The 15,604-nt window shown below is 43.5% G+C and overlaps 1 protein-coding gene across 1 annotated transcript; it reads right to left on the bottom strand.

Annotated features, from left to right (window-relative positions):
• Positions 1-2,599: 2,599 nt before the first annotated feature.
• On the bottom strand, positions 2,600-12,002 carry LOC309343929 (coagulation factor XIII B chain-like). The gene is made up of 5 exons (XM_081866169.1): positions 11,803-12,002; positions 10,416-10,592; positions 7,296-7,484; positions 5,641-5,817; positions 2,600-2,901 (listed from the first exon to the last, which is right to left on the bottom strand). Exons 1-5 carry the CDS (start codon positions 11,861-11,863, stop codon positions 2,708-2,710), a joined length of 798 nt encoding a protein of 265 aa, XP_081722295.1. The 5' UTR covers positions 11,864-12,002; the 3' UTR covers positions 2,600-2,707.
• Between the last annotated feature and the right edge of the window lie 3,602 nt (positions 12,003-15,604).

Genomic DNA, 15,604 nt, shown 5'->3' with positions numbered 1-15,604 from the left:
GGAAAGAGGGTGTAGCTTCACAGTGCAAGGGCTCATTGAGTGGTAGAATAAATATTATGCTTTGGATGGTGCTGCTTTTAGTCAGCAAATTACCGGTACACATCCTCTTTCTGAGATTAGCAGAAAAAGTATTGTGAGATCTCCTTTCTCTTCCAACTCCTGCTTCCTTTTTTCACTTCCTTCTCAGCTCCAACTCCTCCTAGACAAGGGGCTTTTTTCTTTTTCTTTTGGGGTTTCCCCCTCCCAGCTCTCTTCCTCCGTATACCTATTTCATTTCCTCATCCCTCTAATATTTGTTGTTCCTTTACCCCATCGGCCAGAGAAACAAGCAGCTGCAGCGAGACTGGGAGAAGCAAGAAAACAAAACAAAGGACTCATTGCTTTGCTACCAAGATTATTTTACATTTGAGAGGCAAAGACATCAAATTGTATGGGAATCAGATTTAGGCCACCCAACTGAAGATCACAAATGGGATGGTATCTGGACCACTCTCCCACTCAAAACCACCTTGGCTTGCTTACAGGAGACCTTGCTCAACATCCAATGGCAATGGACACCAGTCAGGCTGGCAAAAATTAATCCTTTCCTTTTTACGTTGGAAGGGCTGCGGAAAGCTTGGTTCATTTATTCATGTTTGATGGGAAGACCCTCATGTTAAAAACTTTTGGAATAGAGTAATTCTTCATTATATCCCCAGCTACTGGCCAACCCCTTTCTCCAAATCCTGCCTTTGCCCTACTAACTTTGGACATAGACTTAGGCTCCACCCTGCACCACAGCAAACTAGTAGGCTTCTTACTGACCGCAGCACGATTAGCGATAGCTTGGCAATGGAAGAACAAGACAGAACATACGGGAAAATAATATATGGGATACAGCAATGTCTGAGCATCTCAGCAGACACAGGAGGGGAATTAAAGGCATTACAAATAGAGACATCTTCCAACACCTTCCTTTCTTTAACTATGTTAATGACCAAAATCAAGAACTTCTTATACCGACTGCTCAATATTCTCAGTGGAGAGGTTACGTTAAGTCTAAGAGACAATGGATGAATCCAACACCATCAGATGCACTGTTGGATAAGTGTTTAATGGTTATTGTATTTGATTGTTGTTGTTGTTGTTTAGTCGTTTAGTCGTGTCCGACTCTTCGTGACTCCATGGACCAGAAGCACACCAGGCACTTCTGTCTTCCACTGCCTCCCGCAGTTTGGTCAAACTCATGCTGGTAGCTTCGATAACACTATCCAACCATCTCATCGTCTGTCATCCCCTTCTCCTTGTGCCCTCAATCTTTCCCAACATCAGGGTCTTTTCCAGGGAGTCTTCTCTTCTCATGAGATGGCCAAAGTACTGGAGCCTCAGCTTCATGATCTGTCCTTCCAGTGAGCACTCAGGGCTGATTTCCTTAAGAATGGATACGTTTGATCTTCTTGCAGTCCATGGGACTCTCAAGAGTCTCCTCCAGCACCATAATTCAAAAGCATCAATTCTTCGGCGATCACCCTTCTTTATGGTCCAGCTCTCACTTCCATACATCACTACTGGGAAAACCATAGCTTTTACTATACGGACCTTTGTTGGCAAGGTGATGTCTCTACTTTTTAAGATGCTGTCTAGGTTTTTGATTAATTTTTGATGTATTTGATTAAAAACCAATAAAAATTGTGTGTTGTTGTTTTTTAAAAAGGAAAGTGCAAAAAACAACAGTAACAGGCAAGCACAATGGGTTAAGGGGAGTGGGAATACATGAGTCAGCATGCTTTGCTTTCTCCCCCACCCCCTTCAAATTAACCTCTTCTATAAGTTCTCGGTTTATTGTGTAAAGGGGCTTTGTGGTGTCATGTGTTTACTTGCTTGACACTTAATACTTATACAGTTTCCAACAAAGTGCAAAGTCTCCCACTCCCAGCTGAGGATCAAAGTGCTTCCTTCCAAACAGAGCTGGGTGACTTCTCTTTTTCTCTTTCCATGGTTCATTTTACATATCATAAATCCCTGCATATTTTACAAAAAAAAACCCTATACCATTCAGTATTCCATTCACCAGAACTTATTTACACTGTTGAATTTATCTTGATGCTGCCAGCGTATTTAGCTGTACACAGTTATTTCCCATTTATTCAAAAAACATTTTCCAATCTTCTCTAAACGTATGTTCTTCTTGTTCTCTTATTCTATATGTTAAGTCTGCAAGCTGCACACATTCTGTCAACTTAAGTGGCCATTCTTCTTTGGTTGTGACCACACTCGTTTTCCATTTTGGGGCTAACAAAACACGGGCCACAGTAGTGGCGTACATAAATGACCTTTTCTGACACCTGGGAATTTCAGTCTGAATTATCCCCAAGGAAAAGGAGCAGTTTCAGACATGAAGCGCCAATTCAGTGGGACTGATCCAGCTCCCATGGGGGTCAGGGGCAGCGTAGAGCAGTTAAGAGACCTGGAAGGAACACCATGCATTGCACAGGCAGAAGGCAACATCAGTCTGACTCTGGCACCTGTGAGGTCATGTGCCCTTGGCCAGTGCCCCCACCCGGCTATCTGAGCTAGTCTGTGAATTGGGGAATCGCTTTTAAGAAGGGTAGAGCCTTGATGAGGATTTGGAAGAAGTCGTCTTCATATATCAGAGTGAGACAGCAAGCAAACCCCTAAAGTATTTTAGATAATTCAGGAAGGATCACCGAGAGTCAAGAGCTCATCATTATCCTGAGATACATGATGGAAGATCCATGTGCCCATTGAGACACTTCCTGATTGAAGGAGCTGAGATGATATACCCTTTCCTGCACAGAAATTCCAATGTACGATTGTGTTGAACCAGATGTGAATGTCTCCGACCTCCAGACAGAAGCAGTTGTTTGGAATCCAGCTGTTTTTTTGTGATCCTGCAGGGTGCTGCAAGGGGTAAAAAAGAAAAAAGAGCAGTTAGTCTTCCTGGTCTTCCTGGAAGACCAAAACTCCAATAAGGAGTGGGGAAATTTTACAATGTATCTTAAAAACCACTGTAAGCAGCTGAAAACATTAGCAGGATTGCAATAACACTTGTATTGTAGCAAGAACTATGGATACAATGGAGTTAATAAAAAACTGGTTTGTTTAAAAAAAGATGCAGTAGGAAAGGTTTAATAATAGAACCCATTGAGGGGAAGGTCGGAAGTCCATAGATTCGGGAGAATCTTAGATGATGGACTTTTCGGAGCTAGCCGACCTGACTGGAAGAATCCACAACCAGAAAGAAGAGGAGTATCAAGAAGATTGGAAGAAATTTAAAGACTATTTAGCCATATATTGTAATATACGATAATTTGAAGTCACTTGAAAATATCAAATAGGCTTAGGAATAAAATAAGAATGATTTGTTAAGCATTATGGATTTTGAACATTAAGAAAAGACTAGAAGATAGTAAATTGAGGGGGTTAATTCTATGCTTAGAGGAGGTGAACTGTTACAAGGGGATACAATGAAATTCAGTTAGGGGGGATTTGAGGAAGTGAGTTAACAATGGAAATTAAAGTGAACTTTAGAAGGAATATGTGTTTATATTTTTGTTTCTTTTTCTTTTTTAGTATTGTAATGTGTTTTCTTTTGTATGTTTTATATGTTATATTTGTTAAAATCAATAAAAAAATTGGGGGGGAAAGATTCGGGAGAATCTTGTAATTTTGGGTGTGTGCTGGTATGATTGTAAACTTAAATATGCAAAACCAAAGAAAAAATATCACGAAGAAAAAGAATCTGTTAGTTTTATTTCATTAGCAGAGCCTCGTAGTAGTTTGTTTAGTGAGAGTGGTAAGTACCACACTGGTCCAAATGCAAAACCCTACTAAAAGCCTGCACCTGTTAAATCACAGCTTCAGGTTTTATACAAGTCAGGTTTGGGGAGAGGGGAGTGTGGCCTCTATTCAGACCAATATGGTAGGATCTGTGATTCCTCCTTCATTTATTTACTCGCCTTCACAAGAAGGATGGCCAGAGAAAAACAGGCTGCAATTTACCTAGACAAACTGGACTCTTTTTAGCTGTTGCTATAAATGTTGATCCCTGTCAGGGAACTGACATCAGAGCGAGAAGCAGAGGCAGGGCTTCAGAGCGATGCTGGAGAGGGAACCAGCAAGGGGGAAGGAATTCAGCGTGACACCTATAGGGAGGAGAGGGAGATGGAGGAAGCGGTGTCAGAGCTCCAAGACCCTTCAAACGAAACTAGCGGAGAGAGCGCTGGCACGCCCCTGCCTTCCCCTTACTTGCGCAGACGCATTCCGCGCAGGGAACATAGGAGGAGACTTGGGGTCAAACAGCTTTTATGCTGGAAGAGATTCAAGAAACGCCCACTGACGGATTCTGCAAGTGACTAACAGGTCACGGAGGGCGAGCTCTGACCCTAAGCATGGTTGAGCAAACAATCTAACTAAACTGAAGGCAATTTACGCACAAGTAACCCCCTCACAACCATTACAATCCCCTTCATGGATCACTGCCTTGTCATGGCGAAGGGGCTTGAATAACTCAGATCAGCTATGAGCTATGCCGTGCAGGGCCACCCAAGACGGACAGATCATAGCCGAGAGTTTAGACTAATGTGATCCATCTGGAGAAGGCACTGGGAAACCACTCCAGTATTTTGCCAAGAAAACTCCATGGACATAAAAAAGGAGAAGCTTTGAGAAGAAAGTGAGAGTTTCCAAGGCATGCTCTGGGTCATGGGGTCACGGAGAGTCGAACATGACTAAGACGACTAAACAACAATAGATGTTGATAGTATTTGAGGCAATGACACAACTTATTCCGAATCCTTGGTTAGGGTGACAGAAGAACAGAGAAAATCCGTATGCTCCTTAACCATCCCATGTGCTCTTCCACTAACCAGGAATCCCCCTCTCTTTGTGTATTTAGTTATTTAGTAATTTTTTTACACTGCCCACTTAACAATGTTCTCTGGGTGGTTAAAAATGAAAGATTACAAAAAAAAGTGAACAAACATCCTGAAAAAATCAATACAGAATAAAGCTAAAGTGCAAAATTAAATAAGTACATAAAATATATTTGTATATGAGAGTGTCCGAAGTCTTTCCTCTCACAAAAATAGATTATTTATTTATTTATTTATTTATACCCCGCCCAGCCACTCTGGGTGGCTTCCAAAAAAATGTTAAAATACAGTGGTCCTCCTGTTGGAATTCTAAGCAATTCTGGGCAGACATTGTCTCTGGGTTGCATAGCCAAACCTGCATGTGTCTCTCACTGCACATCGCAGACTATCAGTTGTACATACAGCTGTACATACAGAGGTATGATAGTTTAAGATATTTTATCCACCATCGTGGCACTGAACTCTTAATTATTTGGGGGAGGCTAGCAAGAACCAGTGAGTATCAGTTTGGGATCAAAAGAAATGTTCTCCTTTTTCACAGGGCAAAAATGGCTTTGCAGCTTGAATTGTAAAAATAAAATTTTGATAAAATGTTTGCACAGAGCCTTGTAGCGCACCTGTCCAAGGCAAGGTCCCTTGAGGATTGCACTGTGAGGTTTTCTGCTCGGAGTCTCCTCGGATTTGTGAAACAGCCCTCAGAATTTATCCTAGATTTCATTCTTTCTGACTTAAAGCTTCCTGTCAGCATACAGAACATGCCCCTTACCCAGACACTTCAGTGGTTCTGTCCAGTTTTGTCCATTGCATATCATCCACCCAGATCCTTCCATCACATAACCGGGGTTGCACTTGTAAAATGCCCTTATGCTCTCAAATTCCTGAAACTGGGTTCTCACACTTCTTACAGTCTCTGCAAAGTCCACTTCAGGTGGTTCTCCACAAACTGGAATGATATTTCGTGCCAAGATTCCATTATCATCATCATCATCATCAACAACAACAACAAATTGCATTACATTTCCAGGAGTCCATCTTTATTACAACTCAATAAGCATGACAGTTTATGGTTTTGTTTTTTACAGAGGCCTCAGCAATAGGTTTTGTGCACGTTCCTGGTTACTTTGTTTTGCTCCCCTTGTGTATTGCTATTATTTACCCGCCCATCATCCTAATCCATCCCACAGCAGAAAACCGTGCAGATGTACAAGGTGTACTGTGGGCTCAGGAACCACTTTTAAGAAAGGACAGAAAATTAAAAGAGGTGTGGGGAAAGGAGACAACAGGGCAGATAGATAGTCACAGCTGGGGGAAATTATGGGAGAAACATACGTTGAAAATGCTGTCTATAAGAATAAAAGAAAATTATTATACAGTGGTACCTCAGGTTAAGTACTTAATTCATTCTGGAGGTTTGTTCTTAACCTGAAACTGTTCTTAACCTGAAGCACCACTTTAGCTAATGGGGCCTCCTGCTGCCGCCACGCCACCGGAGCATGATTTCTGTTCTCATCCTGAAGCAAAGTTCTTAACCTGAAGCACTATTTCTGGGTTAGCGGAGTCTGTAACCTGAAGCGTATGTAACCTGAAGCATATGTAAACCTGAGGTACCACTGTAAATTATTTTGGAGATGATATTTAACACCAGTCAAATTAAATCAAATAAACAAAGAATATTCAGTGTTATGTTGGAGGGGATGCCAGGAAACAGGGAATTATGCTCACATATGGTGGGGATGTAAATATGTACAATATTTTTTGGGGGGGCAAAGGGTGTTTAAGGAGACAACAGAAATCACTGGGTTAAAGCTGACTGAAAGTCCAGAGGTAACTATCAATTAACAATGAGGTGGAAGGTTCACAGGCTGTGATCCTCACAAATTTATTGACAGCTGCACAAATTATTACAGCTAGAAAGTGGAAGGGGCAAGCAGAGTATAAAATGGAAGAATGGCATAAAAAGGTATTGGATATAGCGATAAACAATAAATTAACATGTGCCATTAAGGTAAGACGGGGAATATGCAGGAGAAATGATTTGGGGGAGGTATGGAGGGTGTTTGTAGAATTTGTACTGTTAAAACAAAAATGGGTCAAACCACCGCAAGAGGTGTTGAAATTCTGGGGGGTTGGATAGTTACAATGGAATGGTCTTGGTGGTGGGGTGCACATGTTTATTCTTATTTATTTATGATTATTTGAAGAAGAAGAAGAAGAAGAAGAAGAAGAAGAAGAAGAAGAAGAAGAAGAAGGGGAGGAGGAGGAGGAGGAGGAGGAGAAGAAGAAGAAGAAGAAGAAGAAGAAGAAGAAGAAGAAGAATCTGTAGGAGCAATTGGACAAACTGGCTTTCAAATATAAAATTGGGATAACCTTGAGTATTTCAATAATCCAAGAGGAATTATCAAGTGTTGAAAGCTCATTAACCTGAGATGCATGATGGGAGATCCATGTGTCCATCGTTACACTTCATGACTGAAGGAGGCCGGAGGATATATCGTTCCCTGCACAGGAATTCCAGTGTCCCGTTGTGTTGAATCACATGGGAACGCCTTCGGCCACCAAACAGAAGCAGGTGTTTGGCATCCAACTGCTCTTTTGTGATACTGCAGGGTGCTAAAAGAAGAAGGAAAAAAGGGCAGGTGTTTTTACTGTAGTTAAAGGTAAGGTAAAGGGACCGCTGACCATTAGGTCCAGTCGTGACCGACTCTGGGGTTGCAGCGCTCATCTCGCTTTATTGGCCGAGGGAGCCGGCGTACAGCATCTGGGTCATGTGGCCAGCATGACTAAGCCGCTTCTGGAGAACCAGAGCAGCGCACGGAAACGCCATTTACCTTCCCGCCAGAGCGGTACCTATTTATCTACTTGCACTTTGACATGCTTTCGAACTGCTAGGTTGGCAGGAGCAGGCACCGAGCAACGGGAGCTCACCCCGTCGTGGGGATTCGAACCGCCGACCTTCTGATCGGCAAGTCCTAGGCTCTGTGGTTTAACCCACAGCGCCACCCGCGTCCCTTTTTACTGTAGTTAGGGTAGCCTAAACTCAACCTTGGAATTTACAGATGGTCCAGCTTTCATCATGCCAGTGGGAGAAAACAAATAGGATGTTAAAGGCTTCATTGTGTCCGCATATCCAAATTCACTTAACTTACTCTTTTATTTATCTTCTTTATATTTTTACTCTTCTATAGCTGCAGGTTATTACAATAACCCTGCCAGTGTTTTTATCTGTTTACAATTGATCTGTAAATATTCAATAGACCATTTCCATTCTTTTATAAAAAGTTTGTTATCTTGATTTCTTATTCTTCCAGTAAGTTTTGCCATTTCTGCATATTCCATAAGTTTTTGTATCCATTGTTCCTTTGCTGGGACTTCTTCTTCTTTCCATTTTTGGGCAAGTAACATTCCTGCTGCTGTAGTCGTGTACATGAATACCGGTAAATTTCTATGCAATTTAGGTAGTTCTATCCCTATAATTCCCAGAATTCTTTTTGTGGAGGCCCAATTCTCATTACTCTGTCATATGGAACTTTCTCCCAGCTGACATCAGCTATGTCCCTTCACTGTTGTACTGCTGGCACCAAGCAAAGTCCTTTTAATTTCAGCAGGCATTTTAGATACGTTTTTAAATTTTATTTTATGGTTAATTTATTAATAGTTTTTATTAAGAATTTCAACATATCGAACTATCAAAAACATATAATCTTCATTCCCCCCCCCCGTTTTTTCCCTTCCCCCCTCCCCAAGAAAAACCCTCCCTCTCTCCCCCCAAGTCTTCCCTCAGCTCCTCTCTCTGATTTTTCAAAACATATTATTCTCTGCATATTATAAAATTGTAAAGATCCTTAAATTATCTATCTATTATGTTAATAATAATAAATTTGTGTGTGTTTATTCAAAACCTGCCAAGGAGTCCAGTTCATTTTGTTGTTTTTTTAAGTAATTTGTAAAAAGTTCCCTTTCTTCTTTAAAGCCACAGTTGTCCTTGTCTCGCAATTTGTATGCCGATTTTGCCAGTTCTGCATAGTTCATCAATTTCTCTTGCCACTGTTCTTTTGTCGGGATTTCCTCATTCTTCCATCCTTGTGCTATTAAGACCCTTCCACTGTTGTCGCATACATAAATACCGTATTTTTCGCACCATAACACTCACTTTTTTCCTCCTAGAAAGTAAGGGGAAATGCCTGTGCGTGTTATGGAGCGAATGCCTACGGATGGCGGGGGGATCTGCTGCAGTCGTGAGCAGAGGATCAATGGTTCCCCTTCCTTCCTTCCTTCCTTCCTTCCTCCGTGGCTCGCTTTGAAACAGCAAAGCGGGAGAAGAGCCGCTGAGTGAGGAGGAGAGAGAGAGAGCCTGCTTACTTGAAAGGAGCAAAGCGGGAGAGGAGAGGAGCCACTTACACGAGTGTAAGCGGCTCCTGTCCGGTTGGCTCCTTTAAAGCAAGCAGGCTCTCCGTCTCTCTCTCCTCCCCACTCGCTAAATAGCAGCAAAGATTTTTCAAGCAGGCTCTCTGTCTCTCTCTCCTCCCCACTCGCTAAATAGCAGCAACGTTTTATCAAGCAGGCTCTCTGTCTCTCTCTCCTCCCCACTCCTCTTATAAGAGCCTTCTCCTCTTATACCCCACTTCTGCATTATTAACAGCATCCTTCTCCACCCACCCCACGAGTGTTCCTTGTCCCTTCAGTGCTTTTCCTTCCCTCCCCACTTAAAACATGGTTACAAAGCACGGATCCACATGGATCCTCACAATGTTTGCACTGGGTCACCCCAAATTCACCATCAGATCACATAGCATGTCCATGGCTACAGCTTGCACCAAAAAAATCACGCACCCACTGTTGCCTGGGGCGCAGTGGTGGAAAAACGTGGTTACAAAGCACGGATCCACATGGATCCTCAGGATTTTTGCATTGGGCTACCTCAAACTCACCGTCAGATCACATGTCTGTGGCCACAGCATGAACCACAAAAATCATACATCCACTGTTTCGTTTAAAATATTTTTTTTTCTTGTTTTCCTCCTCTAAAAACTATGTGCGTGTTATGGTTGGGAGCGTGTTACAGAGCGAAAAATACTGTAAGTTCTTTATTTTCCTTGACAGGTGTTTTCCTACTATCCCTATCAGAAATGCTTCTGGTTTTTTTAATTTTATAGTTTATTTTGACTGCTTTTCTCCCCTTTTCACAAGAGCCAACTCCAAGGGGTCGAAATCCTTTTGCCCCCACAATAAAATATTTAGCCCCTCTCCCCCCACAAAGTTGATGGGCATTGCCATTCAAATGGGGGGGGGATTGCCGTGAATTGTGATCGATTATGAGGGGCAGGGCTTACCTGCCCCCCCCCCAATATTTTATTCAAGTTGGCACCCTGCTCCTTTTTATCCTTTTTAAAGTCTTCCTCTACACCAGAATGCCAAATGAAGAGAGCACTTTTGGGAACAGTTGGCAACTCTGGCTCATTACGCATCAGCCTTGTGTGACTTGTGTGAGTCAGCCCTTAGAAATTATCCTAATAAACAAGCTAACAGAATATGATATCTTACCTAAACATTTTGGTGGTGTTGTCCATTTTTGTCCATCGCATGTTGTCCACTCGGGCCCCTCCAATACGTATCCCGGGCTACACGTGTACTGTACTCTTGCATTCTCAAGTTCCCGAAATTTAGTTCTCTCACCTCTTACTGTCTCCCCAAAGTCAACTTCAGGTGGTTTTTCACACACTGGAATAATATTTAGCATTAAAAAGCTAAAGAAGAGATTTGACAATAAATTATAGATCATATTTAATTCCGGTTCCAGGATTATTGCCATTTGATAAGCATGGCAGTTTTTACAGAGGTTTTATCAATGGATTTTGTTGGCATTCCTGGTTATCTAGTATCCTTTGTATTGCTCTCCTTGTAAAGCTGTTCTTTTTCCTTGCCAGTTGTGTAAAAGAGGCTGTGCATCTCCTTCACTGAAGACTGATGATGGTGGTGGTGTATTTATACCCCACTCATCAGGATGAGTTTCCCTAGTCACTCTGGGCAGCTTCCAACAAAATATTAAAAATACAATAAAACATCAAACATCAAAAACTTCCATAAACAGGGCTGCCTTCAGATGTCTTCTAAAAGTTACACATTTGTTTAAATAAATGCAGGAGGGCATGATGCTCTGGTGTTTTCTTGTTTCAGCCCTAAGCTACTGCTTCTGAGCAACATAGCATAGAAGGCTGAAGATGGATGTTATGGGTTTTTTGAGGATGATGTTCCTATACTGACACCACCATTTAATTCAGGTCAATACAAAGGGAAAACCCATATTTATCATGGCCATATTTATCATCCATATTTAGTCATGGCCAGCATGACTAAACCGGTTCCGGCACTACAGAACACTGTGGCGGAAACCAAAACACATGGAAATGCCGTTTACCTTCCCACCGCAGCGGTACCTGTTTATCTACTTTGTTGGCAGAAGCTGGGACAGAGCAACAGGAGCTCACCCAGGATTTGAACTGCCAACCTTCTGATCAGCAAGCCCAAGAGGCTCAGTAGCTTAGACCAGAGCACCACCTGCTCCCCTTCATATTTACCACTTTTGGTCAGCTCTGCCATAAGGTATTAAGACAACTGTCTCATGCAGCAGGTGCCAGAGGCGATGGCAGCCCCTCCTTGTTCCTCCATCCCCATTCCCTTCCAGTGACAACATGGCCTTGCTGGGGCACCCTCCCTCTATCTGATCAGGTGACCAGTCAGCTTTTGCACATGGAATGGAAAGGGATCACCATACTGCCCATTGCTTCAGGCAACAAAATGTCTTGGACCAGCCCTGATGATCACCAGCCCCCCCTCTTGCATTCTTCACCAGTTAATCCTTTTGATACCAAGCAGAATGGCCACCTCCTTCCCCCCTGGTTAAAACTGCCTTTTTATCTGAACAACTTACCATTTGGGGAAGTACAGCCTGTCCACAGAAGCAACAGAACTATGCACCTCAGCCGGTTCATCTCAGGATGTCAGGCAATTTTCATTTGATCTGCCGCGGGTGGTCTAGCTCCGAAATGCTCAGAGGAGGCTAAACAAGAGTCCAAGGCCTGAGATCAACTCCCCCTGTTGTAGTTAATGGTTTGCCACAACACTGAGATATGCCTTCTTTGGTGACTGGGGGAAATAATGGGAGGTGGAGGAAATCGCTAAAATAAGCATTTGCTGTTGAAAGGCTCTGTGGGTTTCGTGTTGCAATCTGGGCAGCAAAAGAAGCAAAGCTAAACTGGGAACATGAGAAGCTGTCTCGTTGTACCAGATCAGATTTTTTTGCTCAGTATTGTCTGATTGGCTTCAGCTCTCGGGCAGGGAGATCATTCATTACCTGATCTGTTTAATTGAAACTGCCAGGGATTGAATTTGGGGCCTTGGGGGGGTGCAGAGCATGAACTACAGTCCCTCCTTCAGTCTAAAGATACACACACACACACACACACACACACACACACACACACACACCTTTCCCCTCTGGCAAGGAAAAATCCGATCAATTCATTGGGATGTACTTTCCTTAGCTGCCTGCAGCTTTTGTTGGGAGGGGGAATGTCTTATTTTGAGATGAGCTAGTGTCAAAATGCTCACCTTTACTTCAGCTATTGAACATTCATTTATTTACTATCCTATTTAGATCATACTTTCCCACCAATATGCACAAGGTGGTCTACATGATTCTCACCACCAGCACCCAGTGATAAAAGAGAGAGGATGCAGTAACATGACATGTAAATAATAGGGCAGCCTCCAACTTCATTGTTTTGAGTCAAAGGATCCTACATCTCTGGATAAAAAACTTTCTTTAGCAACTGTGTGGACTGGTCATGTTGTACAGATGCCTGATTATCGTCTTCCAAAGAAATTACTCTATTCTGAACTTTAAAATGGAAAGCGTAATGCTGGTAACAAAAGAGATTTAAAGACTGTCTCAAGGCAAATCTTTTAAAATGTAGTATAAACACTGATAATGGGGAAACACTGGCCTGCGAGCGCTCCAGTTGGAGAACAGCCTTTACCAAAGGTGTCACAGGCTTTGAAGACGCTCAAACTCAGGACGAAAGAGAGAAATGTGCTAAGAAGAAGGCACACTTGGCAAACGCTCACCGTGATCAACTCCTGCCCAGAAACCTATGTCGCCACTATGGAAGTACATGTAGATTCAGAATTGGCCTCCATAGTCACTTATGGACTCATTGTTAAAACTGTGTTCATGGAAGACAATCTTACTTGGCTAAAAGTGACCGCCAAAGAAGAAGAAGAAGAAGCAACAGCAAAGGTGTTTATAGCTGCCAACTGGAAGTCTACCAAGCAACGTTCTCGATATCAGTGGGTTGATAAAACTGGGAGATTGTGACCTTTGACAAGTTTACTCATCAAATGTAGCAAGCTAGGCATCCCGATAGAGAGATAGAGATAGAGATAGAGATAGAGATAGAGATAGAGATAGAGATAGAGATAGAGATAGAGATAGAGATAGAGATAGAGATAGAGATAGAGATAGAGATAGAGAGATAGATCAAGGGAGGTAGGGAGAGAGAGAGAGAGAGAGAGAAAGAGAGAGAGACTTTTGAAATATGCCTCCTCTTATGTCATCTCATACATCCGACAAGAATTCCCGTGCCTCCTTTTCTAATTTGAAAATAACACTCTTCCCTCCATAAATTCTACATGATTAACTAAATGCTTATGCTCACCTTCGCCAAGGGAGTTGCCAGGTAGGAGAGTTAAATAAAGACACAACCAAGGAGTACTTGAAGTAAGGCAGCCCAGAATTTGGTACCCTTTATCTCTGTTGCAGCAGGTCAGCGCCTCTAAATTAAGACCCAGAGTTACTTCCCTGAACAAGGAGACCTTCAAGGCTTTTATACATTTCTATATTCTTCACCAGTGGAGGTGGTATGTCCAGTGGCATAGTGTGGGGGCAGGGAAGTGTGGTCCCAGGCACAAAATTCTGAGGGGGCACAACCAAGCGCCTCCATGCAGACGCTGGCTTCCGAGGGGAACCCAGTCCTGCCCTAGCGAAGGCAACAGAACATCCTCTTGGGGGTTCCTCTGCCGCCCCATCCCCTACTCCACATCCTTCCCTACCTGCTGTTGGTGGTCTCTGGGCCCCGGAGGCCAGCCTGGGCTTGGCACTGTGTCCCGGGCAGAGGCTGGCAACTGTGGAGGCTCAGTGCAGACTGGACGGAGGGTTCTGTCCACCTTCCTTGTGCTCTGCTGCATTCCTGAGGCCGAGTTGCCCTTCAGTCTCCAGGCTGCGGCAAGTCGCCCTTCAGGCCCCTCACTAAATGGCCACCTGGCCAGCACTCACTTGCTCCTCACTCAGCCAACGATGAGCAGGTGCAGACAGAGGGAGGCAGGCAAGTGGCGCCCTGGCCAGGTGCTCCTCTCCACAGGCATTGGGGGATATAGTTCCTGAAATATATTCACGAGTCAAGAGTGGATTTCATGCTCTTTATTCAGCTCATAGTGGTGAGGGGGGAATGGAAGTTTCCCCACAGTATCTGCTTTATATACATTAGTTACACAATGGGCCACACGTGATTGGCTAATTCCAGAATTCTCCTGTAGGCCAATCAGGTTGTGGATTCACTTCCATCTGGAGCTGGATTGGGTGGTTCCTGCAAACCAATCATACTGCTGCATTGTTCTAGGACCAATCAGACTGCTGCCTTTTTGGATCCTATTCAACTCAATACATTACAGTTCCGTTCCACCTTAAAAGGGAACAGGCATGACTGTTGTGTGTCGCATGCCTGTTTACATTCCAGCACTCGCTGGGAACTTCCTTTTGTATATTGCTTTTGTTTTTGCTGTTTGCTTGGACCCAAAGGGAAGCAGACATGTTTTTCCTTTGTTCCTGAACTATGCTGAATAAAATGCTGTAAATAATGCTTACACATGTCCGCCACTTCCGTTGCGAGGATTTATTCACTCTGCTGATAAGAGCATGCACAGCTTCTAAACATATCTGAGGCTCGTGTTGCTGATTGATGCTGTACCGGCTGATGGCTGGAGCCAGCTGGGGACCTGCCAAATGCCCCCGTCTCCCCGGCAGTATCCCAACAGATTCGTCCTCCAAGTGTCGTGGCAAGCCACCAGGATTGCCACCTGGCTGGGTGGGCAGGCAGCGCAATGCGGCCCCGCTTGGCTCTTGACGGGGTTGCGGCTACGCTGCTGGGTCTGCCTCTGAATACCAGGTCCTGGAAATCACAAGTGGGGAGGATGCTGTTGCACTCGGGCCTGCTTGCAGGATCCCCATAGTTGCCAAGTCATAGTTGCTAAGCAAAGTTTTACTTCCTGCGCAACTTCTTCTGAACGCTGTATGGAATAGCACATGATTCTGACCTTTGGTGGGTTTGTAAGTAAACCATTTTTAACTTACTAAACCTGCGGTCTTTTTCTGTGCAAGGGGAAGAGAGAAACTTTGAAAGGAACTTAGAAGGGCATATTTTGAAGGTCTAATAGCTCACGTTTCCACACTTTGCTTTGCTGCATGCTTTGTGATTTTAAATCTCTGCTGGGGTTCTCTCACCAAAGACACTTGCATCTTGGCATCCAGTAATTCTCCTTTCTATATATATACCTATCCACCCCCCTTGAAACAATACTGCCTTCATCTAGGCTGGCTTTTCGGGTGTCAGGCACCTCCCCCTAGTCCCCAGTGTACAAACAAGTTACTACATAGGATGCCCTTGAATTGGCTGTGG

This window comes from Podarcis erhardii, assembly GCF_964252035.2.
Source record: "Podarcis erhardii genome assembly, chromosome: 6".
In the NCBI taxonomy this organism is placed as follows: domain Eukaryota; kingdom Metazoa; phylum Chordata; class Lepidosauria; order Squamata; family Lacertidae; genus Podarcis; species Podarcis erhardii.
This window is presented reverse-complemented; position numbering and strand designations above follow the sequence as displayed.

Excerpts from the sequence above, each read along its gene's own strand:
- LOC309343929 (XM_081866169.1), bottom strand. The coding sequence starts at position 11,863 with ATGAACCGGCTGAGGTGCATAGTTCTGTTGCTTCTGTGGACAGGCTGT. Across the intron at positions 7,485-10,415 it reads AACACCACCAAAATGTTTAG|CACCCTGCAGTATCACAAAA; the intron begins GTAAGATATCAT and ends TTCTTCTTTTAG. Across the intron at positions 5,818-7,295 it reads TCTCCCATCATGCATCTCAG|TTTGTGGAGAACCACCTGAA; the intron begins GTTAATGAGCTT and ends ATATCATTCCAG.